At 34.9% G+C, this 27,217-nt stretch overlaps 1 protein-coding gene and 1 pseudogene across 4 annotated transcripts in view; one reads left to right on the top strand and one right to left on the bottom strand.

The window, feature by feature from the left end:
• The window catches only part of ERGIC2 (ERGIC and golgi 2), an 88,185-nt gene that overhangs the window by 44,887 nt on the left and 16,081 nt on the right, over positions 1-27,217 (top strand). For all 4 annotated transcript variants that reach the window (XR_013179618.1, XR_013179619.1, XM_077170428.1 and 1 more), the window contains exons 7-11: positions 218-319; positions 612-707; positions 17,777-17,832; positions 19,125-19,223; positions 24,847-24,944. Coding sequence is in view for 2 of the 4 variants with exons in the window: in XM_077170428.1 (XP_077026543.1) it covers positions 218-319; positions 612-707; positions 17,777-17,832; positions 19,125-19,223; positions 24,847-24,944 (451 nt within the window). In the remaining 2 variants the exon portion in view is untranslated. The remainder of the gene's footprint in view (positions 1-217; positions 320-611; positions 708-17,776; positions 17,833-19,124; positions 19,224-24,846; positions 24,945-27,217) is intronic.
• Positions 14,190-17,019, bottom strand: LOC143689902 (DDB1- and CUL4-associated factor 4 pseudogene; annotated as a pseudogene).

Here is a 27,217-nt window from a genome sequence, read left to right as displayed (position 1 = left end):
CAGCTCTTAGATCTCTAGCCACCATATCTCCCTTTCCCTACTTTCAAGAAAATTATCAAAGAAAACTCAGTACTTTGTTTTAGAAAGATTGGTAATCCCTATAATAATTAATGTATGACTTAGCCAAATCTGCTTACCATTGTTATTTTTTAATGATTGGCTTTCTTTGCATGCCTTACTATACTTCCTAAACTGTGGTTTTTTTGGTTGTATTTAGGATGCTGCAGCTGATTCAGAGTAGGCTCCAAGAAGAGCATTCTCTTCAAGATGTGATATTTAAAAGTGCTTTTAAAAGTCCACCAACAGCACTTCCACCAAGGTGAGATGCATATTTTGGTCCTTTGGTTAGATCTGAAGAACATGGACTTTAGATTTGTGTAAATGTAATAGATAAGTAATAATTATGTAAATGTTTCCATTTTCTAGTTGTGATTTTTATAAATGTATAGTTTTCAGTTTTCAGGAAACTGTTCTTCTCTTTTCACAGTTACGAACATTACCTAAAAATTGATCTAGAGGAATTTTTTTCCCCCTCTATGAGATTTTCTTCATAAAATAATGACTATAATTGATCATGCTTTAAATAATCTTCATATATCTGGTTGTAACAGGGAGGATGACTCATCACAGCCTCCAGATGCATGCAGAATTCGTGGTCACCTATATGTTAATAAAGTAGCAGGGAATTTTCACGTAACTGTGGGCAAGTATGTTCTTTTCATTTACTGAAAATATTTTATCTAATGTGGGAGCTTATTTAAGAGTAAATTCTTCATCAATTAGGTAGTATATAGTCAACTACTAAAGGATTGCTTAAAATGTGTGTATACTTTTCATGTCATGAGATATTTATGTTTCTGGATTGAATCTCAGAATAGAAGAGACTACTAACTTAAAAACTATTTCGAAGTAAAGTAAAACAGTCATATCATAATTTATATATTAAAGTAAATGAACTGTGGATGAATCTTAAATAAAATTTTCTAATTACTAAGTTTTAATAGCCACAAAGCTCTTACCTAAACATTGTATTAATTTATTCATTCTTTTGATAGGGTATTAGGTTTTTGGTTTGTTTTACTTTTTGGTTTTCATCATCGAAATGTAATCCCTGAATAATTCCAGTCAAGTATTTTAATGTAATTAGAAATTAGCAGTATCTGGACTAAAGTTCAATTAGTTAAATGTTAAGTAAAAATATTAGAGTACCTTCCTTCATGAGCAACAACCAGTACAGAAACTGTCGTATAATAAACCTTTGGCAAATCTCTGAATGCGTGAACAGATTCCTTCCTTCCTTATTCTGTCTTCCTCACTGTCTTCTCCTCTCCCTCCCTTCTATCTTCCTTTATTGTATAGCTGAACAGTTCTGTATTATAAAGAACATTTTTTGAGTACTTGCTGTGTGCAAAGTGCCATGCTAGATACCAAGGATGAAACAGTAAAAAAAGGAAAAAAGGCTTTGCGCTTCTTTTACCTACGTTCTATGGGATAATCCAAACTTTAAATAGTTAATTATACTACTGCGTATTTAATTATAGTTGCATTAAGTATGGTTGATGAAAGACTGTATCAGAGTATTTGACCTACTGTGCAAGTCAGGGGAGACTTTATTAAGGAAAACCTTTGAACACTAATGGATTGTTTGGATTTTTTTTTACTTTTCATTGAAGTAACATATACAACTCAGGGTTTCCATTTTATTCACTTCCAAGTGTAAAATTTAGTGGTGTTAATTGCATTCACAATATTAAGCTAACATTACCAATATCGATTACCCAAACTTTTTCCTTACCTCAAACAGAAACTGTACCCACTGTTTCTTCATTTGCCCCCATTCCCTGGGCTCTGATAAGCTATAATTCACTCCCTTTCCCTATGAATGATGATTAGGAATTTAGTATATAAAGGAAGAGAAGGACATTCCAGGCTGAGGGAAAGTCCATAAAGCAGGGAAGAGCATGGATGGAGATTTTTTTGTTGTTGTTTTTTGTTTTTTGTTTTTTAATATAGAGCTAGAACTAAACATATGTGAAAGTGACTTCAGTGTTTACAATTATCAGATCAAACATTTATCTTTTTATCTCTCTCCTTAAAATGCCGTGTTTTGTTAATGTTACAGGGAGCCTTGGAGTTTCATTGCCTGAAAGAAATTTAGAAGATTTTCTTGTACTTTTGCATGCAAACGATATAGTAGTCCAAGACTAAATGAAAGAGGGAAACTTTGACAAACACCATGAGTCTCTAAGTTATGACTCTAAGTTTTTTTGGTCTTGTACCATCTCATATCATGATGGTAACTCATAACACCAGTAAGAGAGGCAGAATAGAAAAGCATTTGGTATATATTTTATCCTTATCATTTCAGAGACATTGTATAAATCCACCTTAATTTTTTGGTTATAGATTTGTTAAGTTCAATATTATGATTTCCTCTTTAACCCATTCATTAAGAGTATGAGGTTTAATTTCCACATATGTGAATTTTCCATTTCTCCCTCTATTACTGATTTTAACTTCATTCCATTGTGGTCAGATAAAATAAATTGTATGTTTCAGTATCTTTGTATTTATTGAGACTTATTTTGTGACGTAAGGGTTGATCTATTCTGGAGAATGATTCCTGTACCCTTGAGAAGAATATATATTCTGTTGCCCTTGGGTGAAGTGTTCCATTTATGTTCATTAGGCCTAGTTGGTTTATAGTATTATTCATGTCTTCTTTTTCCTTATTGATCTTCTGTCTAGCTATTTTTTTTTCTTTGGTATAGAAGTTGTGGGTTTATAGGACAATCGTGAATAAAATACAGGATTCCCATGCATCACCCTATTATTAACACCTTGCATTGGTCTGGAGCATTTGTTACAACTGATGAAAACACATTTTTATAATTGTATTAATAATTATAGTCCATGGTTTAACCCAGCGTTCCTGTTTGTGTAATGTCGTTTATTTTATTCTTATTTTCTTATTTGATAGAAAGACAGGCTCATTCAGCACTTTGTAAGGCCATTTTACAAATTGCTTCTTCTAGATTATAAAAAGTCATAGCCAAATATCTTGGCTGGGTTTCTAAATTGCACATTCAGGTTGCTGTAACAGAAATAGAAATAGCCATACCTAACATTCTGGGAGATGCCTCAACAAAGACATGTGAAAACTAGTCTGTTTAAAACCTGCTAGCTTTTAAATGCCTACAAATGATACTAAAGGCAAATCCCAGAAGCCTGCTGTGCTGGTTTGAAAGGATGTATGTCCCCTAGAAAAGCCATGTTTTAATCTAAATCCCATTTCATAAAGGCAGAATAATCCCTATTCAATACTATATGTTTGAAGCTATAATCAGATCATCTCCCTGGAGATATGATTAAATCAAGAGTGATTGTTAAGATGGATTAGGTGATATGTCTTCATCCATTTGGGTGGGTCATGATAAGCTTCTGGAGTCCTATAAAAGAGGAAACATTTTGGAGAAAGGAGATTCAGAGAGAACAGAGAGTGCTGCAGCACCATGAAGCAGAGAGTCCATCAGCCAGCGCCTTGGAGGTGAAGAAGGAAAACGCCTCCCGGGGAGCTTCATGAAACAGGAAGCCAGGAGAGAAAGCTGGCAGATGCTCACCATGTGCCCTTCCAGACGAGAGAGAAGCCCTGACTGTGTTTGCCATGTGCCTTCTCACTTGAGAGAGAAACCCTGAACTTCAATGACCTTTTTGAACCAAGGTATCTTTCCCTGGATGCCTTTGATTGGACATATCTATAGACTTATTTTAATTGGGACATTTTCTTGGCCTTAGAACTGTAAATTAGAAACTTATTAAATAACCCCTTTTTAAAAGCCATTCTGTTTCTGGTATATTGCATTCCGGCAGCTAGTAAACTAGAACACCTACTATTGATATTAAGTGAACTTTATTCAGAAAGGCCAATTTTAATGAATCTAAACTCCATCCCTTAAATCTGCTCTGTAGAGACTCAGAGAAATGACTTCCCCCTTCTTTTTCTATTCAATTGGTTTTCTCAAACACAAATGCAAGTCTTCTTGGGACCCTGGCACTGACGGGCCTAATATAGCCTCACCCAGTTTCATCATCTGGCTTCTTGAAAGGGCTTTTTGGTTAAAGAAGAGGCAACTAATTTAGTTGTTTTTTGTTCTCATCAAACTTACTACTTGGAAAAAAGTCTTTTTGTTAAAAAATGAACAAACAAAACAACTGTCAGATAGGCATACTTGTTCCTGTGACCCTCTGTTCTGTTTGGCTTCACTGTCAACTTGGCCAGATGGTAGTGCAAGCACACTGGCCAGACCATAACTCTAAGGACATTCTATGGCAGGATAGTAAACCAGAAGGCTGGTTTTATTAAATCATCAGCATGTTGATTGCATCCATGGCTGATTACATCTGCAGTTGGCCAAGGGGAATATCTCTTGCAATTAGTAATGTTATAATCTAATCAGCTGAAGGCTTTTAGATTTATCTGACTAAAGGTGAAATCAGAAGAGATAATCTTCAGCCAGCCTGCCTCTCCGGGGGATTCATTAAGACCTTCCTTGGAGCTGTCAGCTTGCATCCTGCCCTATGGAATTTGGACTTGTGCATTCTCACAATTGCGTGAGACACTTTTATAAAATCTCATATTTACAGACACCTCCTGTTACTTCCCTAGATATCCCTGACTAATACAATTGGGAACCAGGAGTGGTTCTTGAGAAACAGAATCTTTAAAATGCATTTTTGCTATTGACCTTCTACTCTGGTTAGACTCAGAGGCACTAATGACCCTGTTTCTAATAGTCAAGATAGCACTGACAGTCCATGGTGTGAGTTGGCAATAGAGATAGGCAAAATACAGCCATTTGAATTTGCTAATTGTACACTTATAGAGGCAAGGCTCTGGATGACTGTTTTTGATACCTTAACAGAGTTCTGTGGAATTAAGAGGTATAGATGCAAATAGAGATACCGTCTGGAGCCTTTGGCAGGTGCCTGTGGGAGAATCACAATGCAGGCCCTTAGGATTTTGGAGTAAAGCCTGATCGCCCTCTCTGCAGGTAACAACTCTTCTTTTGAAGAACAGCTTTTGCCCTGCTGCTGGGCCTTAGTAGAGACTGAATGCTTAACCATGGGCCCCAAGTTACTATGAAACCTGATTTCTTATCGTGAACTGAATGTTGTCTGACCCACCAAGCCATAAAGTTAGGCATACACAGCAGCTTACCATCATAAAATGGAAATGGTATATTCCCAATAGGGCTTGACCACTGCCCTCCCCCCTGTGATTCCCGGGGTGTAAATCTCCCTGGCAATGAAGAACATGACTCCTGGGATGAGCTGGGACTCAGCATCAAGAGTTGAGAAGGCCTTCTTGACCAAATAGGGGAAGAGGGAAATGAGACAAAGTAAAGTTTCAGTGGCTGAGATTTCAAATGGAGTTGAGAGGTTATCCTAAGGGTTATTCCTATGCATTATATAGATATCCCTTTTTAGTTTATGGTATATTGGAGTGGCTAGAGGGAAGTACTTGAGACTTAATTGTGTTCCAGTAGCCTTGATTCTTGAAGATGATTGTTAAAAAAAGATTGATTAAAAAAAAGATTGATTGTAAAAAAAAATTGATAAAAAAATTTAACTTTTACATTGTGACCCCGTGATTGTGAAAACCTTGTGCCTTATGTTCCTTTTATCTAGGATATGGACAGATGTGAAAAAAAAATAAAGATAAAAAATAAATAATGGCAGGGGGTAAAGTGTTAAAAATTGGATAGATTGAAATACTAGTGGTCAGTGAGAGGGAAGGGTAAGGGTTGTAGAATGTATGAGTTTTTTCTTTTTTCTTTCTTTTTCTGGAGTGAGGCAAATGTTCTAAAAATGATCATGGTGATGAATGCACTATTATGTGATGATATTGTGAATCATTGATTGTATGAACTGTATGTGTGTGAAGATTTCTCAGTAAAAATATGAAAGAAAAAAAAAAGGATTTGAGCAGGTCAAGTAAGTTACATAAGGAAGTGGTCCAAATGTCCATGGCCTCCAGTCCTGCCACATTACCTTCTCTTTCACAGCCCAGAGCTTTGGGCTCTTGGGGAGTTCCTTATTTGAGGAAGAAAAAACTTGGGCCTGGTTCCACAGATGTTTCTGCATGATAATGCAGGTACCACCCTAAAGTGGACAGCTGCAGCACTGCAGCCCCTTTCTGGGTTGAGCAGAGTACCTGCTTGGCCAGAGGTGCATTTGTATCATGGTTTGGCTGGATATTAATGGAAGGAGCATCATTTAAGAAAAAGAAATAAAAAGAAAAAAATCATACATACCGTATCTCTTATCCCTCCGTTTCATTAACCACTGGTATTTCCATCTGCCTAATTTATTTTAACCTTTGTCCCCCCTATTATTTGTTAATTTTTTATCTATATTATTTACTCATCTGTCTGTACCCTAGATAAAAGGAGCATCAGACACAAGATTTTCACAGTCACATGGTCAAAAGCTATATCATTATACAGTTATCTTCAAGAATCAAGGCCACTGGAACACAGTTCAACAGTTTCAGGTACTTCCCTCTAGCCACTCCAATATGCCATAAACTAAAAAAGAATATCTATATTATGCATTAGAATAACTTTCAGGATAACCCGTCAGATCTGAGATCTGTTTGAAATCTCTTAGCCACTGAAACTTTATTTTGTCTCATTTCTCTCTTCCCCCTTTTGGTCAAGAAGGCTTTCTTAATCCCTTGATGCCGGGTCCTGGCTTATCCCAAGATTTCTGTCCCACATTGCCAGGGAGATTTACACCCCTGGGAGTCATGCCTCATGTAAGTGGGAAGGGCAGTGAGTTCACTTGCCATGTCAGCTTGGAGCGAGAGGCCACATCTGAGCAACAAAAGAAGTTCTCTGGGGGTGACTCTTAGGCCTAATTTAAGTAAGCTTAGCCTGTCATTTGTAGGTATACAATTCATAGGGGCAAACCCCAAGATCAACATCTTGGCTTACTGATTTGATTGTCTCCATTGCTTGCAAGAATATCAGAAATTCTCTGAATGAGGAAGTTGAATATTTCCTTCCTCCTCCCCAGTGCCCCAAGGGCAAATGACATCTTTATTCTGCTCAGATTACTATGGGATATATTGGGACATCACACTAACATGGTCATATGCCCTATTCAAGATCCCATGTACTGATTATGGTGTTGAGCTAAACCGACCATACAAGTTAAATTAGAAAATGCGCTACCCAAAATATGAATTTGCAGCAAATAAACCTCTTTCCCTTTGGTTTCACATGCAAGTTGAAGTTTTAAAATCTGGGCATGTCCTTTATCGTACATTCTGATTTACCTTAGTCCTCTTCAGATCAGCTTCATTCATGTCTCTACTTGAAGTCAGAACCCTTTTTCAACTTTTTAAACAGTTCCTGTATGGGTTATTGTTGACTTTCCTACCTTCAGAGTTTAATTAATTCTGATTTTCAGGTGTTACATAAATACCCAGAGTTTCTGGGAATGACCAGGTTATAAACAGTTTAGTATCTCAGAAATTAGAAATAACAGTTAAAACTCATGAACATATATATATGACTGCTGTAAGAGCATACAATATAGGGCCCTTTACAATAGGTCCCAACCTGGTAACCCATGCTGTCAACTTCAGTTCGCCAAGTTTTATATTATATATGAGTGAAGCATGGTAATATTTGTCTTTTTGTTTCTCACATTTCATTCAACATAGAGTCCTTAATGTTCATTCATCTAGTTGTATGCCTCACAACTTCATTCCTTCTAACAACCAGTTGGAAGTTGTATATGTAAACATACATACAGTCTGTTGTATGTGTAAACCATAGTTCTCCCTTCTGTTCCTCAGTCGTTGTACCCTTTGGCCACCTCCGTTCATTGTGGATTGCGAACACTGCTGCCATAGACCCCAGTGTGCAGATGTCCATTTGTGTCCCCACAGTCTTCCTCCAGTTATATACTGAGCAGTGGGATTTCAGGACCCCACCCGTAGCCTCCAGTGGAGTCAGCACACTGCCCTCCAAAGGACTACCTCTTGGTCTCTCTACTGACGGTGTTTAGGTTCATTTCTTTCTCCACTTTTCTCTAGCATTTATTTCTTTCTGTTCATTTTTAAATAGCTTTATTCACACATCATACAATCCAACCTAAGTATATAGACATGACTTCACCACCATAATCTATCTGAAGACATTTCCTTTTCTTCCACAAAGAATCCATACCCCTTCAACTTGCCCTCTGGCTGTTGATAATTAGTTTTGGAATAATGCCTTTGTTACATTAAGTGGAAGCATATTACAATGTTAATGTTGACTGTAGACCCTAGCTTGCATTGACTGTACTTTTTCCAACATACCATCTATTTTCAACACCGTGCAATATCGACAGTCATTTGTTCTCACTCATGCGAAAACATTTTTTATTTGTTCGTTTAATCACCATCATTGTCCACTCAAGGAATTCTTAAATTGCACTGCTTCGGTATTTATCCTTTATCTTTCTTTCTGGTTTTATATGTGCCCCCAGCCCATCTCCCTTTTTCATACAACTTCTTTCAGTACTTATATTGTGTTGCAATCAGGTAGTATTGTGATAATCCAGTTTTGAACTTTTATAATCAGTCCTGTTGCACAATCTTGATTCTTTCAGCACCAATTGCCCAGTCTGTATCTCCTGATAACCTGTGTTCTTAATTTCAATTCTCCAAGTTTGCTTGTTAATTTTAATTCATATTAATGAGACCATACAATATTTATCCTTTTGTTTCTGGCTAGTTTCATGCAGCATTGATGTCCTCAAGGTTCATCCACATTGTTACTTGCTTCATGACTTCATTCTGTCTTACAGCTGCCTAATAGTCCATCATACGTATATACCACAGTTTGTTTATAAGATAATTCCCTACAGTTTCTTCTAAAAGGTTTATGGTCTTAGAGCTAATATTTAGGTCTTTGATCCATTTTGAGTTAATTTTTGTATAGGGTGTGAGATGTGGGTCCTCTTTCATTCTTTTGCATGTAGATATCCAGTTCTCCAAGCACCATTTATTGAAGAGACTGTTCTGTTTCAGGTGAGTTGGCATAAGTGCCTTATCGAAGATCAATTGTCCATAGATGAGAGGGTCTATATCTGAACACTGTTCTATTCCATTGGTTAGTGTATCTATCTTTATGCCAGTACCATACTGTTTTAACCACTGTAGCTTTGCAAATACACCTTCAAGTCAGGTAGTGTGAGACCTCTGACTTCATTTTTTTTTTCCTCAGGATATTTTTAGCTGTTTGGGGCACTGTGCCCTTCCAGATGAATTTGGTTATTGGTTTTTCTATTTCTCCAAAGTAAGTTTTTGGGATTTTAATTGGTATTGCATTGAATCTATAAATCAATTTAGGTAGAATTGACATCTTAACTATATTTAGTCTTCCAATCCATGAACATGATTTGCCCTTACATTTGTTTAGGTCTTCTGTGATTTCTTTTAGCAATTTCTTATAATTTCCTTTGTGTAAGTCTTTTGTATCTTTAGTATAACTTATTCCTAAATATTTTATTCTTTTGGTTGCAATTGCAAATGGAAATTTTTTCTTGATTTCCCTCTTAGATTGTTCACTGCTAGTGTTTAGAAACACTACAGATTTTTGAGTGTTGATCTTGTAACCTGCCACTTTGCTGTGCTCATTTATTAGTTCTGGTAGTTTTGCTGTGGATTTTTCGGGGTTTTCGAGATACAGTATCATATCATCTGCAAACAGTGAGAGTTTTTCTTCTTTTGCAATTTTGATGCCTTGCGTTTTTTTTTCTTGTGTAATTGCTCTGGTTAGAACTTCCACCACAGTGTTGAATAACAGTGTTGACAGTGGACATCCTTGTCTTATTCCTGATCTTAGGGGGAAAGCTCTCAGTTTTTCCCCATTGAGAATGATGTTAACTGTGGGTTTTTCATATATTCCCTTTATCATATTGAGGAATTTCCCTTCAATTCATATCCTTTGAAGTGTTTCCAACAAGAAAGAATGTTGAATCTCGTCAGATGCCTTTTCTGCATCAATTGAGATGACCATGTGGTTTTTCTACTTTGATTTGCTGATATGGTGTATTATATTGATTGATTTTCTTATGTTGAACCATCCTTGCATACCTGGGATAATCCTGCTTGGTCATGGTGTATAATTCTTTTAATGTGCTGCTGGATTCGATTTGCAAGAATTTTGTTGATGATTTTTACATCTATATTCATTAGAGAGATTGGTCTGTAATATTCTTTTCTTGTAGTATCTTTGTCTGACTTTGGTATGAGGGTGATGTTGGCTTCATAGAAAAAGTTAGCCTTCCCTCCTCTTCAATTTTTTTGAAGAGTTTGAGCAAGATTGGTACTAATCCTTTCTTGAATGTTTGGTAGAATTTACATGTGAAGCCACATCTGGTCCTGGACTTCTCTTTTGGGAGCTTCTTAGTGACTGATTCAGTTTCTTTTCTTGTGATTGGTTTGTTGAGGTCATCTGTTTCTTCTTGAGTCAATTTCAGTTGTTCATACCTTTCTAAGAAGTTGTCCATTTCATCTATGTTGTCTGGTTTATTAGCATAAAGTTGTTCATAGTATCCTCTCATTACCTCTTTTATTTCTGTGGGGTCAGTGGTTATGTCTCCTCTTCCATTTCAGATTTTATTCATTTGCATCCTCTCTCTTCTCAACCTTTCTAAGAGTCTATTAATTTTATTGATTTTTCTCATAGAACAAACTTGTGATTTTGTTGATTTTCTAGATTGTTTTCATGGTCTCAATTTCATTTATTTCTGCTGTAGTCTTCATTTCTTACTTTTTGTGTGTTTTGGGGTTAGTTTGCTGTTCTTTCTCTAGTTCTTCCATGTGAACTGTTAATTTCTTGATTTTTGCTCTTCTTTTTTGATACAGACATTTAAGGCAATAAATTTCCCTTTTAGCACGGCCTTTGCTGCATCCCATATATTTTCATATGTTGTGTTTTCATTTTCATTTACCTCAAGATATTTACTGATTTTTCTTGTAATTTCTTCCTTGAAGAAAGATTGTTTAAGAGTGTGTTGTCGAGCCTCCATATATTTATGAATTTTCTAATCCTCTGCCTGTTATTGATTTCCATCTTCATTCCTTTATAATCTGAGAAAGTGTTTTGTATGATTTCAATCTTTTTAAATTTATTGAGACTTGCTTTGTGACCCAGCATTTTTAGTCTGTCCTTGAGAATGATCCATGAGCACTTGAGAAAAATATGTATCCTGTTATTGTGGGGTGCAATGTTCTATAAATGTCTGTTAAGTCTAGTTTGTCTATTGTATTTTTCAAATTGTTTCTTTATTGATTCTCTGTCTAGATATTCTGTTCTATCCATTGATGAGAGCAGGAAATTGAAGTCTCCAACTATTATGGTAGATGTGTCTAGTTCTCTTTTCAGTGGTTTCAGTGTTTGTCTCATGTATTTTGGAGCACTCTGGTTTGGTGCATAAATATTTATGATTATGTCTTTTTGTTCAGTTGTTCCTTTTATTAATACATACAGTCCTGCTTTGTCTCTTAGTTGTTTTACATTTGAAGTCTAATTTGTTGGATATTAGTATAGCTACTCCTGTTCTTTTCTGACTGTTGTTTGCATGAAATATCTTTTCCCAGCTTTTCACTTCTAACCTTTGTCCTTGGGTCTAAAATGTGTCTCCTGTAGACAGCCTATAGATGGGTCCTATTTTTTAATCCATTCTGCCAGTCTGTGTCTTTTGATTGAGGAGTTTAATCCATTAACACTTAGTGTTATTACTGTAAGGGCAGTACTTCTGCCATTTTGCCTTTTGGATTTTATATGTCATATCTAATTTTTCCTCTTTTTACCTTTGCTGATAGTCTTCATTTCTACACTCTTCTCCACACCTCTCTCTCTCCTTGTCTTTTCCTATCTGTCTCTAGTGCTCCCTTTAGTATTTCTTGCAGAGCTGGTCGCTTGGTCACAAATTCTCTGTGATTTTTTTTGTTGGAAAATGTTTTAATATCCCCTTCATTTTTGAAGGACAGTTTTGCTGGGTATAGAATTCTTGGCAGTTTTTCTCTTTTAGAATCTTAAATATATCATAGCACTGTCTTCTTGCCTCCATGGTTTCTGCTGAGAATTCTGCACATAGTCTTATTGGGCTTCCCTTATATGTGATGGATAGCGTTTCTCTTGCTGCTTTCAAAATTCTCTCTTTCTTTGGACATCTGACAAATTTTGATTAGTTAACATCTTGGAATGCATCTATTTGAATCTATTTTGTTTTGGGTACACGACACTACTTGAATCTATAATTTTAAGTCTTTCATAATAGTTGGGAAATTTTCAGTGATAATTTCCTCCATTAGTTTTTCTCCTCCTTTTCCCTTCTCTTGTCCTTCTGGAACACCCACAACACATATATTCATGCACTTCATGTTGTCATGCAGTTTCCTGAGTCCCTGCTCATATTTTTCCATTCTTTTCCCTATGTTTTCTTTTGCTTGTCAGATTTCAGTTGTCCAGTCCTCCAGTTCACTAATCCTATCTTCTGCCTCTTGAAATCTAGTATTGATTTCTTTTATCAAGAGATAAAAAAAATCTTCTGCTGTGACTTTCGTTCCCTAAGTTCTGTGACTTGTTTTTTTCAAATTTTCGATTTCTTCTTTTTCCTTGTCCCTTACATTCTTTATGTCCTCCCTCAGTTTGTTGATTTGATTTTTGATGAGATTTTCCATGTCTGTTTGAACATTCTGAATTAATTGTTTCAATTCCTTTATCTCATTTGAACTGTTTTGAATTGTTGGTTTTTTGCTTTTACTGTGTCGTATCTTCAGTTTTCCTAGTACGATTTGTTTATTTTTTGCTGACATCTAAGCATTTAATTTCCTTAACTAGTTTATTTTGGAGATTGTTTTCACTCTTTTCCCTAGGATTTTCTTGCTGGATGGCTTTGTTTTCTATCTGTTCTTTGATATTCATTCAGCTTATTCTAGACCTCTAGCATAGGTTTTCTTTCGTGGATCAGAATTTTTCAGTTCTTGTTTTCTTGTTTCTTGCCCTGCCTGTATGGTGCCTTTTTTGTTTGTTTGTTTTGAGGAGGGTCTCCTCAGATATTACAGATCCCAGTCAGATTTTCCCAGCCCAGACTGGCCCACATCTCAGGAGAAAACAGTCACCAGCATTCATTTTCCCTGAGGGTGAAACCAAGCAGGTTGTCAGGATTTCGTAAGAAGCCTCTTGAGTCTGTTTTTCTATCCTGCCCAGTATTGTGACACTTGTCTGCCTCTGTCTTGCCACCAGTGTAAAGTGATGTGGTGTCTTTAATTTCTGCACCCTCTCCCTGCATGGGGGGAGGGGGGGTATTCATTGAGACCAAGGTGAGTTGTAGGCTGGCATTAATTGCTTCAGTTTTCCAGTTCCTGTGGCCTGAATTCCTTGAAGGAGGAATTTCAGTTGAGCTGGGCCACACCTTTCTCTTCAGGAAAATATAACCTTTAGGGAATTAACTCCTTTCACCTGACTGGTTACTTTGATTCCCAGACAAGCTTAATTCTACCTTCACCTGGGGCATTGCTGGTATCTGAGAAGGAATTCAGTTCTGTCTAAAGAGCTATTAAGGAGTAGAAGAAAAAAAAGCCTTTTCAGAGTGGAAACCCTGCTACATGGGTTTTTCAATCAAGAACTTAAGTTGTTATATGTCTCTGTGTATCTCCAGGCTCTCTGTGTCCCGTTTTCTTGAGATCCAGCCCTTTTGCCATATTTTGTGCTGTCCGACTCAAAAGCCTCTGTTCCCTGACAGCCCTGCCCCCGCTCTGCCAGGGCAAAAACTCCCAGTACATCTAGTGCTTATTCCAGGTTTATCTGTGCTGCGGTCCTATTTTCCATAGTCAGAATTTGTTAATTAATTCTACAAGTGGAGCTTGGTTAAGCGAAGCCCTTGCTGTTAGTAAGGTCTGTTTCCTTTCCCCTCAGGAAATCAGCCTGCCATGCCCTGGGAAGGGGTGCTGGCTTCCACGGCTTGGGGGACTTTGAGTTCTCTGTTAGGTCTTAGTAGGTCCCCTGTCAAGACTGGTATACATTGTGTGTTCGGTCACTGATGTAGCTCCAGCGGATTTCTGTACTATTCCTCACTATTACTAGCTACTCTGGAAGAACTAAATTACATATCCCACTAAGCTACCATCTTGCCCTGTTTCCCTCTAGCCCAGATTTTTGAGAGCACAGATCAAGGGCAATGATCTTTCTGGAATGACAGCCATTACATAGCACTGGGATCATGACATAGAACTGCTGGGACAAAATATCGCTATTGGTCCCAGGTCACTGCTGGTGCCCTGTCACCAAGTTAGCCACTAGGACCTGCCCAGGCAAGCCTGTGCTGAAGCAGTTATTTGCCTGGATATTCAGGGACCATGCACAGGGCCAGGCGTGCCAAGAATCTGGAAACTGCTGAGCATGTTGGGCTGTTCTCCTCCTACTGGATTACTACTGATGAACAGTGATGCTGAAAACAGAGTGCCACCTCCTGGACTGTCTCTGATTCTAAAGAGGCACAGCAGAGTATAGGATTCCACTTGATTAAACAAGGTCCAGCATAGAGAGCTCACATTCCAGTTGGTGAAGTAGAGGTTTTCCTACATTTTCATGGTGAGTGCTGGCATCTGCAAACCAACCAAGAAGTTGGAGCCTCTGACTTTGACATTGTTCACTGTGAAGAACCTGTCCCTATTGGTATCTGTCAGAATGAAATTAAATCAGTTGCTTACAAAGCAGAGGGACCTGAACTCTGAATCTGGATTTTTTGCCTCTGCATGCAGCTCATGTGCAAAATGGTAGTAATCTTGAGAAAACCCAGGTGTCTTTTATGTAGTAAGGAGGGTGCATTAAATTTCATCCTGCCTATTTTCTTTTCTTGCTTGTTCTTTAGCAGCTGTACTCTTGCTCTCCATCTCTTTCTGCTGGGTACTTTTCCTCATGAGGGGTTACAGTTATTATGCCCAGGGAGCATGTGGAAGTAACTATTCTTTGCAGAGTCAAAGTAATATCTTGGTAAATGTGGCTTGGAAGAACTTCTAATTCTGCTGGAGGAGATTGATGGGGCTTCATCATTACTGTCACCAGAATTCAGTGGGCCTTGTGGATCCCTGTATTATACGTCTCATTAGAGGTTGTCTGAACCAAAGGCTTTGCTGGTGACTCCTCCTTCCATGTCTACTCCTACTCTGCCAGCTGCTTTTGGTCCTTTCTAGCTACCCCTTGACCCCATCTCTGCAATGATGGACTGTTCTGTTACTTTTTAAAAGAAGTGTATTGAAGTCTCCTACTGGTAATACAGAATCATCAAATTCTCCCCTCAAGTCTCTCGATATTTGCTTCATATATTTTGGGGTTGTGCTTTATCAAAACACATATATATCATTTTCTTTATTGAAGTTTTTTTCATATTTAAATGATTGAAAAAAACATTTTGAAAAGAATAATAATACATCATAATATAAAATATATAAAATTCAAATTTAAGTGTTCATAAAATTTTATTGTAACATAGCCACTTTCATTTGCTTAAATGTGGTAGCTTTCACAACCAATGCCAGAGTTGAGTAATTACAAAAGAGACTGTACGTAGTCACTTAGTGATGATACTCAACACTTTAAATTACAGTGATAGTTATGTAACTTGAGAGCACTAGGTATCCATGCCCTATTGTACTGCAATAGTTTATTTTGTTTCTATGCAAAGGAAAATAAAAAGATAAATGTATACTTTGGATTTTGTATTTTAAAGGCACAGTGGAGTTGTTATTATATCAAATTATTTTATCCAATGTGACCATATAACATTGTGTTTATTATGCATTGACACTATCATTGCACTTAAAGTATATAATATATATCAGTATTACCAGACCAAGCACTCCTCACAGTATTCCCAACTCAACAGAAAGCAAAAATCAGAAAATTAAAATTTGAATACCTCAATTTTTATAAAATTTATTTGTAAAAATAAAAAACGAAAGTGAGTCTGCAACAAAAAAGTAAGTTTCTGAGTGTATTATTTGTTAAACAACATTTCTTGGTAAGTTAATAGTGATGTTTGATTGTAACAGCCAAAATAATGTATCCAAAGAAAATACACTTGTTCTGCACTGTTAGCCTTTTGACAAAAACAACTGCTCCGACATCTGAGGACATTGATAGATAGTAGTATCAGTAATCAGTTACAATGCATGATAAGTGATTCTGACTGATTTTCCTTGGCTCTTGATGAGTGAGCATATGTTAACAAATGCTACTTGTTATTTAATTGAGTAGTCAGGGCTGAAATTGAAGTGACTGAAGAATTAACCTGTTTGAATACACTGTGTGGAACAACTACTGATGAAAATATTTTTAAAGATGTTGAGGGTACAAAAATTTGGTACAACCTGAAGTGAAATCTGTTGAGATATGTTAAAACCGATGGTGATAAAAACTGCGTATTTTGAAAATGTAAGATGTTTAGATCATATGAGTAATCTTGGTATCATCTGTAGTACTTTGCAGAAAATATTTAAATTTTTTATATATTATTGAACCAGTAGTATCGACATGAACCTCATTTGACCTCATGGATTTAATTTGTTGTCATTTCCATGAATTTTTGTCAACAATAAAAGCTGAATATCCCTACCTTCCTTAATATACTGCAGTTTGATAGTTTAGCACTGGTAAAATTTAATTGTGATTGTTTTTGCATTAAAAGCTGAGATTGAAACTTCCCTGAATGAGAAGAACTGGTCAGTCACTAGAATTGAATACTAAGTAACTTTGGAAATTTTAACTTTTGTTCAAACTTGATACTGTTTCTTTATGAATTTAACCTAAAATTATAAGGTTGAAACTGCTTACATGTGATACTTATACCATTGCAAATTTATTTGAGTATCAAGTAATAAGTGATTTTAAGGTTTGCCATACTTTGACAGCCTGTGCTGTCAAAATTTAAAACAAGAAGTAACATCTTCATCCCCATATTTATATATATATTTGTAGCTCAAACTATAGTACTAATAGTGTATTTTTAGAACTTCAATATCCATTTAACCATGCAGTAAGGGATCTCTTGCCTTAACTTAAATTGAAATTATTAGTCTGCAGAGTAAACATGCTAAAAGCCAAATAACAAGAGAAGAGTCCAAATTCTATAAATGCCTTTCACACAGTGAATATGCTCAATTAAACATGTGCTCCTGGATTAATATTCTCAAAGATGAAATATCTAAAATCTCGTTATCACGGTTAACTAACAGGAAAACATTTCTGTTCGTTTTTGAAAATTAGGGACACTAACTCTAAATCTAAATTAAGCAGTAGTATCTCCCTGCAAAAAAAGAATACCATTTTTCTCTTTTGTACACTTTTATTGCACAAATTTATACTCAATTATTATCTTTTGAATTTCACCAGTTAAAAACTTACAAGAAAACTGCAAAAACTTAGGAGAATTTGTTTTTTCTCGTTATGTAAGTAAGTATATAATATCCTTGATGTTGCATCTTGGCCCACAAAACCTGCAATATTTACTATCTGGCTTTTTGTAGAAAAAGTTTGCTAACCCCCAGTTATGATATTGCTGAGAAGAAAAGACTTGCCTACTAAATTGTAGGCCAAATGTGTTCTTACATTGTTTTGTATAATGTATAAGTTAGGGAAAATCTGTTTTCTAATTTTGGTAGTTCAATATTAAAATGTTACTACTTTAATTTTTTTTTCCCTCCTTCTAGGGCAATTCCACATCCCCGAGGTCATGCACATTTGGCAGCACTTGTCAACCATGATTGTAAGCAATTTCTGAAATTTTTCTCGGTGAAGATAAACTGGAAAGGAAAGTGATATGTTTTTTATTTCTTTTTTTATGTTCAGTACAGGTTCAGGGTAGGGCTTTGAAAATGGGGATTTGAAAACAAATATCCAAAGGAGAAATTAAATAATTAAATATATTCAGTCTATTCAATTTTCTCTTGTCTTCATTTTGCTTGTACTTCTATTTTGTTATACTTCAGATGTTGCTGTGTTTAAGGAAAAAAGCCTATATGTACTTTATGTCACTTTGTGCACATTTCTGGTAATTTTTATGGGTAATAAAGAGAATGTATTTGAAGTTTATTTCAATCCCTATATCAAATTGGGCATATAAACTGAAATACTGAAGTTGGGGTAGTGATCGCAAAGCTTAGTTTCTAAAATATGCTTTAAAGAACAAAATCAAGTACTAAATTCCATATAAAATTTAGTTTGGTTACATTTAGCAGTGCTGTATATTAAATATATATCTGAGCAGATTCATTTTTGGCTTAATGGAGATCATGCCACTTGTCCTAATAACATAGACCTTTTACTTTTACTGTAGGATGATTTGGATCAGGAAAGACTATTTTTTTAGATATCTGGGTTAGATGCAATATTATTACTTACAGATTAACTCTTAGGAAATAATGAATCTGAAATACAGTATTTCATCAGACTTCACTTACTTTATGTTTAATATTTAGTTTATTCCTAATGTATTTATATGTTTTTTTATAATAATATGACCTTAAATGCTGTATTGTTATTTTCGTTTGAAGATAGGATCGTAAACCAATCTCTAACATGATTTTGGATAATATAATTTCTCCACTTAGTCTTATTTATTTTAATTAATTAATTTAAAAAATTTTTATTTTTATTAGAGAAGTTGTAGTTTTACAGAAAAATTATTCATAATGTACAGAGTTCCCATACACCACCTGTCACTTTGCATTAGTGTGGTATATTTGTTTAAGTTTATGAAAGAATATTTTTATAGTTGTACTTTTAACTGTAGTCAGTCATTTACAATAGGGTTCACTGTGTTGCACAGTCTTATGTCATTATTTTTATAAAATTTTTATTCTAGTAATACTTATAAAACCTAAAATTATACAACCTAAAATTTTAGCCACATTGAAATATATATCATTCAGTGTTGTTAATTATGTTTACAATGTTGTTACCATCACCACTATCTATTATCTAAACTTTATGATCAACCCAAATAGAAACACTGTACAATTTAAGCATTAACTCTCCATTTTATTTTTTGTCTCTTAGCTTACAACTTTTCTCACAGAATAGATCATTTGTCTTTTGGAGAGCTTGTTCCAGGAATTATTAACCCTTTAGATGGAACTGAAAAAATTGCTGCAGATCGTAAGTACTTATTAATTATGGTTAGAATTTGCGTGTGGAAAATTTTTCTTATATAACCTTAATATTATTAGTTCATTTTAAATAATCTTCTTAGCCCCCTTGTAAAGATACTCTTTAAGTAGTTAATGAATGAAGTATGTGTGAAAAAGTCTGTCTTAGTAGTGGATAAAATTTCAATGTTAAAAATTGAATTGTAGAAGAGAATAAAGAAGAATTAAAAGAAGGTAGGAGGAGTAGAATTTAAGTGTTCTCTAAATATACAGAAGGCTGATGTATTAATAGGGTGCAGTTGCACTTTTCCATATTCACCACAGAATAATAACAAAAGGAAGTTTCAATGTTTTAAAAATTTTCTTCCTGAAGGCTGCATAATTCTAAGTGCATGTTTATCATTTTAGAAACCTCTCTGGAGAATTTTACTGTCAGAAACCTAGAATTATTCCCAAATGAATGCCACAGTCAGAAGTTGTTCATTATAGCACAGATACATTTTATTAATCTTTTTTTTAACAGTCTACTCCATTTAAAATATTAGTTTATCCGAATGTAGAAAATGTTTTCTTAGTTTTGCAGCAAGTAGTATATTCTTGTTTCCTGAAAGTTTTTAATTGCATTCCTTTAAATAGTCATATTATATGGTATGCTCTACTCATTGATGTCTTAAGGGCTATTACTTGCTCTATACTACTAGGGGTCTAGTTTTTACAAAACAGAAATTAAGGATTTTGATTGTTGTGATGATTATATGGGTGAGTATATTTGTCAGAATGCACTGAACCATACCCTGAAAGTTTGTGCAATGTATTTTACATAAATTATACCTCAATAAAATAGATTTGTTAAAAGTTGATTCATTCATCCAACAAATATTTATTGAGCCCATTATGTTTGTCAGGCACTCTTTGAAGCTTTAGGGATCCAGTGATAAACAAGATAGACATGGTTTCTGCCTCTCATAGAGTATACATTCCTATAAGAAATCAGATAACATATTGTAAGGTAGTGTTAAGTGTTAAGATGCTGTGGCTGTGAAAAAAAATAAAGAAGATTGACTGTGATGGGGAAAGGAAGTAGAAGAGACTGTGGTATTTGGAAAAACAAAACAACTTGAATGAAGTGAATAAGCAGTTTTCTTTTTTTGAGTATTGCACACAGCTTTTATTAACACAGTTGATTGCATGTGCTGCCATAGTTGGATAACCTAATCACACATATCCCTCTATCCCACCAACTGGTTTAACAGTAGAAGCAGGTATTTTCCTAATGGTAGAGATACAGATATATATATATATTGAAAACAGACTTGTTTGAGAGTATCCACAAAATCTAGCTGAGTGGCTTAGCCACACATTATTATTTTTCCTCAGCTTGTCAATTGAATTACTCCATCAGTAAGAGAGAGGTGGAGTGGAAGGTCAAAGCTTTTGTTTCATTATGTCCAAAGGAGTGTAAGTTTCTCTCCATCAGCGAAAGTAGAAATTCTGGAAGAGTGAAATAATTTTTGTCCTTTAATTTAAGACCAGTTGCCTCAATTAAAACTGCCTGGGTTCAAGTCCTGGCCATGCCACTTGGTAGCTAGGTGACTGTGAGCAACTTTAACATTTCTTTACTTCATTTTTAGTTAATGTTTAAGAAGACAATATTGAAAAGGCATACTTCATAGGATTTTAGATTATTTAAAATATGTATAAAGTGCTTATTTATAATGATGCATGGTACTTAGTAAATGCTCAAAAAAAAGTTGGCTAAGTTTGTTCTTTCATTCAAAAAGTCTTTAGAATATCTACTTTATGCCAGACAGTGTTCTAGAGGTTGAACTTTAAAGGCAATGTTCCCACCTTCATGAAAGTTAATGTTCTAACAAGGGTGCAGCTTTGCTTCAGGCTGAAGACCAGATTCAGTTTTGTAATATGTGTCTTAAATTCTTTAACCAAAGTGACTATGCAGAGCATGCTTTTCTCATAAAAGATGACAGAAGTGCAGGAGCAACCAGTGGAAACTTTACTATTCCTCTTAAAACCTCAGCTGAGAACTGGCTTGCCCTCACTTATGACATTTTATTGTTCAAAGCAAGATACATAGCCCAGTCCAAAGTTGATGGAGCAGGGAAGTGTACTCTGCCCATAGTGAACCGTGGCAGTGATGGAGAGGGAAGGAAGAATTGTGAACAAATTATGCAGCCTGCCATAGTCTTCTCTTGATCACAGTTATTGCCTTCTGCTCACAATTGCACTTACTCCCTCCCCAAGTTACACAAAAAGTCTTATCTAGTCATGATATCAGGCTTGATGTCTAGAATATAATGATCTGTAACAGGTCTGCATATGGCTTCTCTTAACCCAGAGACTTATGAACTAAAAACACGAATTTTCTGTCCCAACCCTACATACATATGGAACACAGACAAGGTAACTATAATAAACAGTCTCATTCAGAAGGGGAAGAGTGGCACATATTAGTCAATGGTCTACAGCAGCTCTGACCACCACCTGGGCAAAGGTGACATCTTCCTGTGCTTGAGCTGGGAAATGATTTTTTTTTTTTCTTTTACATGGGCAGGCACCAGAAATCAAACCCGTGTCTCTAGCGTGGCAGGTGAGAACTCTGCCTGCTGAGCGCTCCTCACTCCCAAGTCCATTGTTTTCCATGGCTTTTAATTTTTGTCCTCGGGAAAGTGATCCTTCTTTTCCTTATCTTCCCTGGCCACATTTGAAGAGAACATTGGAGAATGTCTTCCATAGTGGCTAAATAGCTTTCTTGGCCTGCATTTAGTTTATAGAAAGTTGGGGGTCCAAATGTGTTTAAATTTCCAACTTGAAATCAATTTCTTTCTTTTAACTTTTTATCGTTATAACTATATTCAAATCAAAATTTGCATATTAACCACTTTGAAGTATACAATTCAGTGAAATTATTATATTCACAATATTGTGCTGCCATCACCAGTATCCATTACCCCAACTTTCTTATCACCTCAAACAGAAATTCTGTACCCTTTAAATAATAACTCCCTTTCTCCACCCCTTTGTCCCCTCCCCCACTCCTGGTAACTTAAAAAAAAATTTTTATTAATTTTTAATTAAAAAAAATATATATGACAAGAAAGAAACACATACATTCTTAACATATGATCATTTGGTTCTACGTATTTAATCAGTAATTCACAATATCATCACATAGTTGCGTATTCATCATCATGATCATTTCTTAGAATATTTGCATCAATTCAGAAAAAAAATAAAAAGACAACAGAAAAAGAAATAAAACGAAAACAGAAAAAAAAATTATACATGCCATACCCCTTATCCCTCCCTTTCATTGATCACTAGCATTTCAAACAAAATTTTTTTTAACATTTGTTCCCCCTATTATTTATTTTTATTCCATATGTTCTACTAGTCTGTTGACAAGGTGGATAAAAGGAGTATCAGACACAAGGTTTTCACAATCATACAGCTTATGAAAGCTGTATCATTATACAGTCATCATCAAGAAACATGGCTACTGGAGCACAGCCCTACATTTTCAGGCAGTTCCCTCCAGCCTCTTCATTACATCTTGAATAAGTAACTTATAATCTATCTAACTCTAGAAGCTTGCTGCTGCTTAGTATTTCAGATAAGTGAGATCATATAATATTTGTCTTTTTATGTCCGGCTTACTTCACTCAACATGTTATTTTCAAGGTTCATCCATGTTGTGGCATCCATCAGAACTTCGTTCCTTTTTACAGATAAAGGCATACCTCATTTTACTGCTCTTCACAGATACTGTGTTTTGTTTTGTTTATGAATTGAAGGTTTGTGCCTAACCTGCATTGAGCAAGTTTATTGATGCCATCTTTCCAAAAGTATGTGCTCACTTTGAATCTCTGTGGCACATCTTAATTAAGATTTGCACATTTTTTAGACATAATGCCATTGTACACCTAATAGAACACAGTATAGTATAAGCATAACTTTTATATGTATTTCGGAAACAAAAAAATCAGCATGATCTGCTTTATTGTGATAATTGCTTTTTTGTGGTTGTCTGGAACTTAATCTGCATCATCTCTGAGGTGTTCCTGTATTGACATCTTAATATTATGAACTTAGTCTCTTAATCCATACTCAGAAACATTGTTGGTTTGTTAGTTTTTTAACATTTTATTTTCATTTTACTCCAGTTGACAAAAGTCATTATAAGACATGCCTCATTCTCTATGCTTCTGCTTGTTGCTTTGGGCATATCAGGCTTCTATAGACCACTGTCTTCTCTTGGATCAAGTCTAAAGTCAGTGGAGCTGGGAAATAGATTCCATCCTTAGTGAACCATGGAAAGGGCAGGAAGGGAAGGAAAAAGTGTGAGTAAACCATATAATCTTCCATAGCCCAGATTGACCTACCTCATAGACATATTTTGTTTGATCTATATTGTTTTAACACGTTTTTAATTAGTTGCTGCGTTTGATTTTCCAAAATTATACATATGGTTCCTGATTCTTGGCTTCTCTTGTATATTGTGCTTCTCATTCTGCAAGGGGATAAATAGCTGCATATTTAGCCAGAGTATGTTCTTTCCAGTTTATCCAGATGCCATCTTATCAGCCCATCTTTTGTGAGGAGATTGGAAATCGTGGGTAATTGGCTTGTCCAAGTGTATACAGCTAGTTTTGGCAGACTTCCAGTTAAAACTCAAATTCTCTGCATGAGAGTTACTGGGGTATTTGTTAAAAGTACACCATCCTGAACATCTGATGTACTGACTTAGATCCTCTAGAGGAAAGGCATAAAATTTTTCGTTTCAAGAAACCCTTCTGGCCATTTTTTAAAACATTGGGAAACAGTCCAATAAAGTAATTTTAAATTATTTCATTTACTCAGTTTTCATAGACAGTTACTATGTTGTGTGAGGCACGTCTGTTTTCAGAGCAATGTCATTAAGGCCATTGCTTACCTAGTTAAAACTATAGAAAAATATATTTTCTAAATTTTCTAGAAATAGATCTAGAGAATTAAAATGTTTAATATGTTTTGCATTACGTAGAATACTGTTTAAAAATAATAATAAGCTGGTATGTACAACTTGTATTAAAACTAGATTCCTAATAACTATTTAAATATGATCCTTTTGAATATACAGTAATTCCAGGCCATTGAATAGTTTCTTAAATTTGCTGCTCTGACCTCAATCCCTTATATTTATTCAAAGGCTGGCTAATTCAGTTTTGGCTTTTTCTATATTTTAAGATAGTAGAAGCTGAAAATGTTTCCTTTGATGATTATACTAGTGTTACTTTTATTCATTTCTGTACTATAAAATGCTACTTCTGTTTTTTCATATTTGATAAAAGGATAAGAATGATTATAAATGGTATCTAACTAAGTCATCTTTTCAACTTTTCAGACATCTCATTTGTGTATGTGCATAGGCCTTTCTTATGTTTACTTAGAATAAGTTTTAACCAAGTATGAATGAATATATTGCTTTCATTTGTTCTTTCTTTTAAAATTGTTGTTTGTTGGAAACTAAATCATAGGTCAATTAAAGTTCAGGATAGATTATTTCATTGAAGGACTATATATTTGGCTGTAGTTTTGTTGCTGTGGTATTGATGAAAAAACATTTTGTTTTATTCTAGACAACCAGATGTTTCAATATTTTATTACTGTTGTGCCAACAAAACTACATACATATAAAATTTCAGCCGATACCCATCAGTTTTCTGTGACAGAAAGGGTAAGTTGAATTCAACTGGTAAAATGATTAGTTGGTGTTTATTAGCATTTTGTAATCTTTCTACCTCACCCTCTTCCTTCTAACCCACGTACTACCTCCCCCATGTAATCCATCCATACACTGAAAAATAAGTTTGAAATATCAGTTGGTTTCCTTCTCCTGTTAGTTAAAAGTTTTGAAGCCAGTATTATATCACAGATAGGTATTAGTGTATTCTTGAGCAAAGAAATAAATTTATTTTTTAGCTGAAATGTGTTTTCTTACTTTGAACTTTAAAATTTTTAAACTATGATGGTAATTATTTGATTCATAATGTTTTAATTTTGTAATTTGTTTTCTCACATGTTGGTAAAAGCAATTCTTATCTGCCATCAGATTCTCTGAGTTCTTTAATTTTAATTAAAAAGTGTACTTACCCTGTGGGCAGGCATGTTCCATTGGTTGGAACACAATGAAAATTTAGAGTAGGATTGCCCTCATAAATTAGTGCTTTGTATATTCATTTGATTGAGACTTGTAGTGTTCTGCAATCTCAGAGTAGAGTGGCCTTATAAATAAATACTGACTGAGAGCAGTTTTGAAATTGGATAGTTTGACAGGTTTCTCATCTTCTCTGGGGTAACATTTTCTAATTATGTTTAAGAATTGTAGATAGATATTCAAGTACTTTAGAAGTATTCCAAGTCAAAATTTAAGTGCTTTTTAAAATTTACTTTTGTTTATGTGGAATTTTCTTTTGGTAGCCTTATAACTTGTGAAGACCATGCCTTTAATTATTGTAGAATTTTCTTTGGTATCAGATTAGGTATTGAAGTGTTTAGGGGTGAAGTGTCAAAGGTTCACAGAGGGAAACAAAGTATGTACATGTGTTTATACACACACACAGAGAAATCAAGTGAAGTCTGTTCAGGTATATATTGTTTTATGCTTATCCATATTTCTGTGGGGGTGGAAGATGCCATTTCATTTCTCACCTGTAAGATTGGCAAAAACGGTATATACTGCGACTTTCAGGTTTTGCCAATCTTACAGGTAAGAAAGGTGAGAAGAAAGTTGCAGTATATACCGTTGGCAAAGTTTTGGGGAAAACATATGCACACATTGTTATGGAATTGTAAAATTGTATAGCCTGTGGAAGAGAGTTTGATGATATCTTTTACCCAATAATACCATTTCTAAAAATCTATCTGAAAGATACACTGGAAAAAAATAAGTGATGGGTCTATAAGGCTATTCACTGTATTGTCATTTTTAATAGTAGAAGACTAATAACCACTCAGATGTCGTATCCACATAATTGGAGGAATATGCGCTCTAATAAAAGAATAAGGAAGCTTTCTTTCTTCTTTTTTTTGCGGTGGGTGGGTTGGGATGGGGTGTGCATGGGCTGTGAATCCAACCTGCATCTCCTGCATGGCAGGTGAGCATTCTACCACTGAACCACCTGTGGACCCTAGGAAGCTTTCTTTTTTTTTTTTTTAGTTGAACTTTTTTTTTTATTATTAATTAAAAAAAGAATTAACAAAACAATTAGAAATCATTCCATTCTACATGTACAATCAGTAATTCTTAATAACATCACATAGTTGCATATTCATCATTTCTTAGTACATTTGCATCGATTTAGAAAAAGAAATAAAAAAATAAAGACAACAGAATAAGAATTAAAACATTAATAGAAAGAAAAAAAAAAAACCTATACCTCACATGCAGCTTCATTCAGTGTTTTAACATAATTGCATTACAATTGGGTAGTATTGTGCTGTCCATTTCTGAGTTTTTATATCCAGTCCCGTTGTACAGTCTGTATCCCTTCAGCTCCAATTACCCCTTCTCTTTTTTTTTTTTTTAATTAATGGAAAAAAAGAAATTAACCCAACATTTAGAAATCATACCATTCTACATATGCAATCAGTAATTCTTAACATCATCACATAGATGCATGATCATCATTTCTTAGTACATTTGCATCGGTTTAGAAAAACTAGCAACATAACCAAAAAAGATATAGAATGTTAATATAGAGACAAAAATAAAAGTAATAATAGTAAAGTCAAAACAAAACAAAACAAAACAAAACAAAAACCTATAGCTCAGATGCAGCTTCATTCAGTGTTTTAACAAGATTACTTTACAATTAGGTATTATTGTGCTGTCCATTTTTGAGTTTTTGTATCTAGTCCTAGGAAGCTTTCTTGAGGAAACTTTTGTATACTGATATTAAATGATCCCCAGTGTATATTTTAAAAACAGAATTAAGTCAAAAGGAAAAG

This window comes from Tamandua tetradactyla, chromosome 7 (assembly GCF_023851605.1).
Source record: "Tamandua tetradactyla isolate mTamTet1 chromosome 7, mTamTet1.pri, whole genome shotgun sequence".
Classification (NCBI taxonomy): Eukaryota; Metazoa; Chordata; class Mammalia; order Pilosa; family Myrmecophagidae; genus Tamandua; species Tamandua tetradactyla.
The sequence above is the reverse complement of the archived record's forward strand: the minus strand, read 5'-3'. Positions and strand labels throughout refer to the sequence as shown.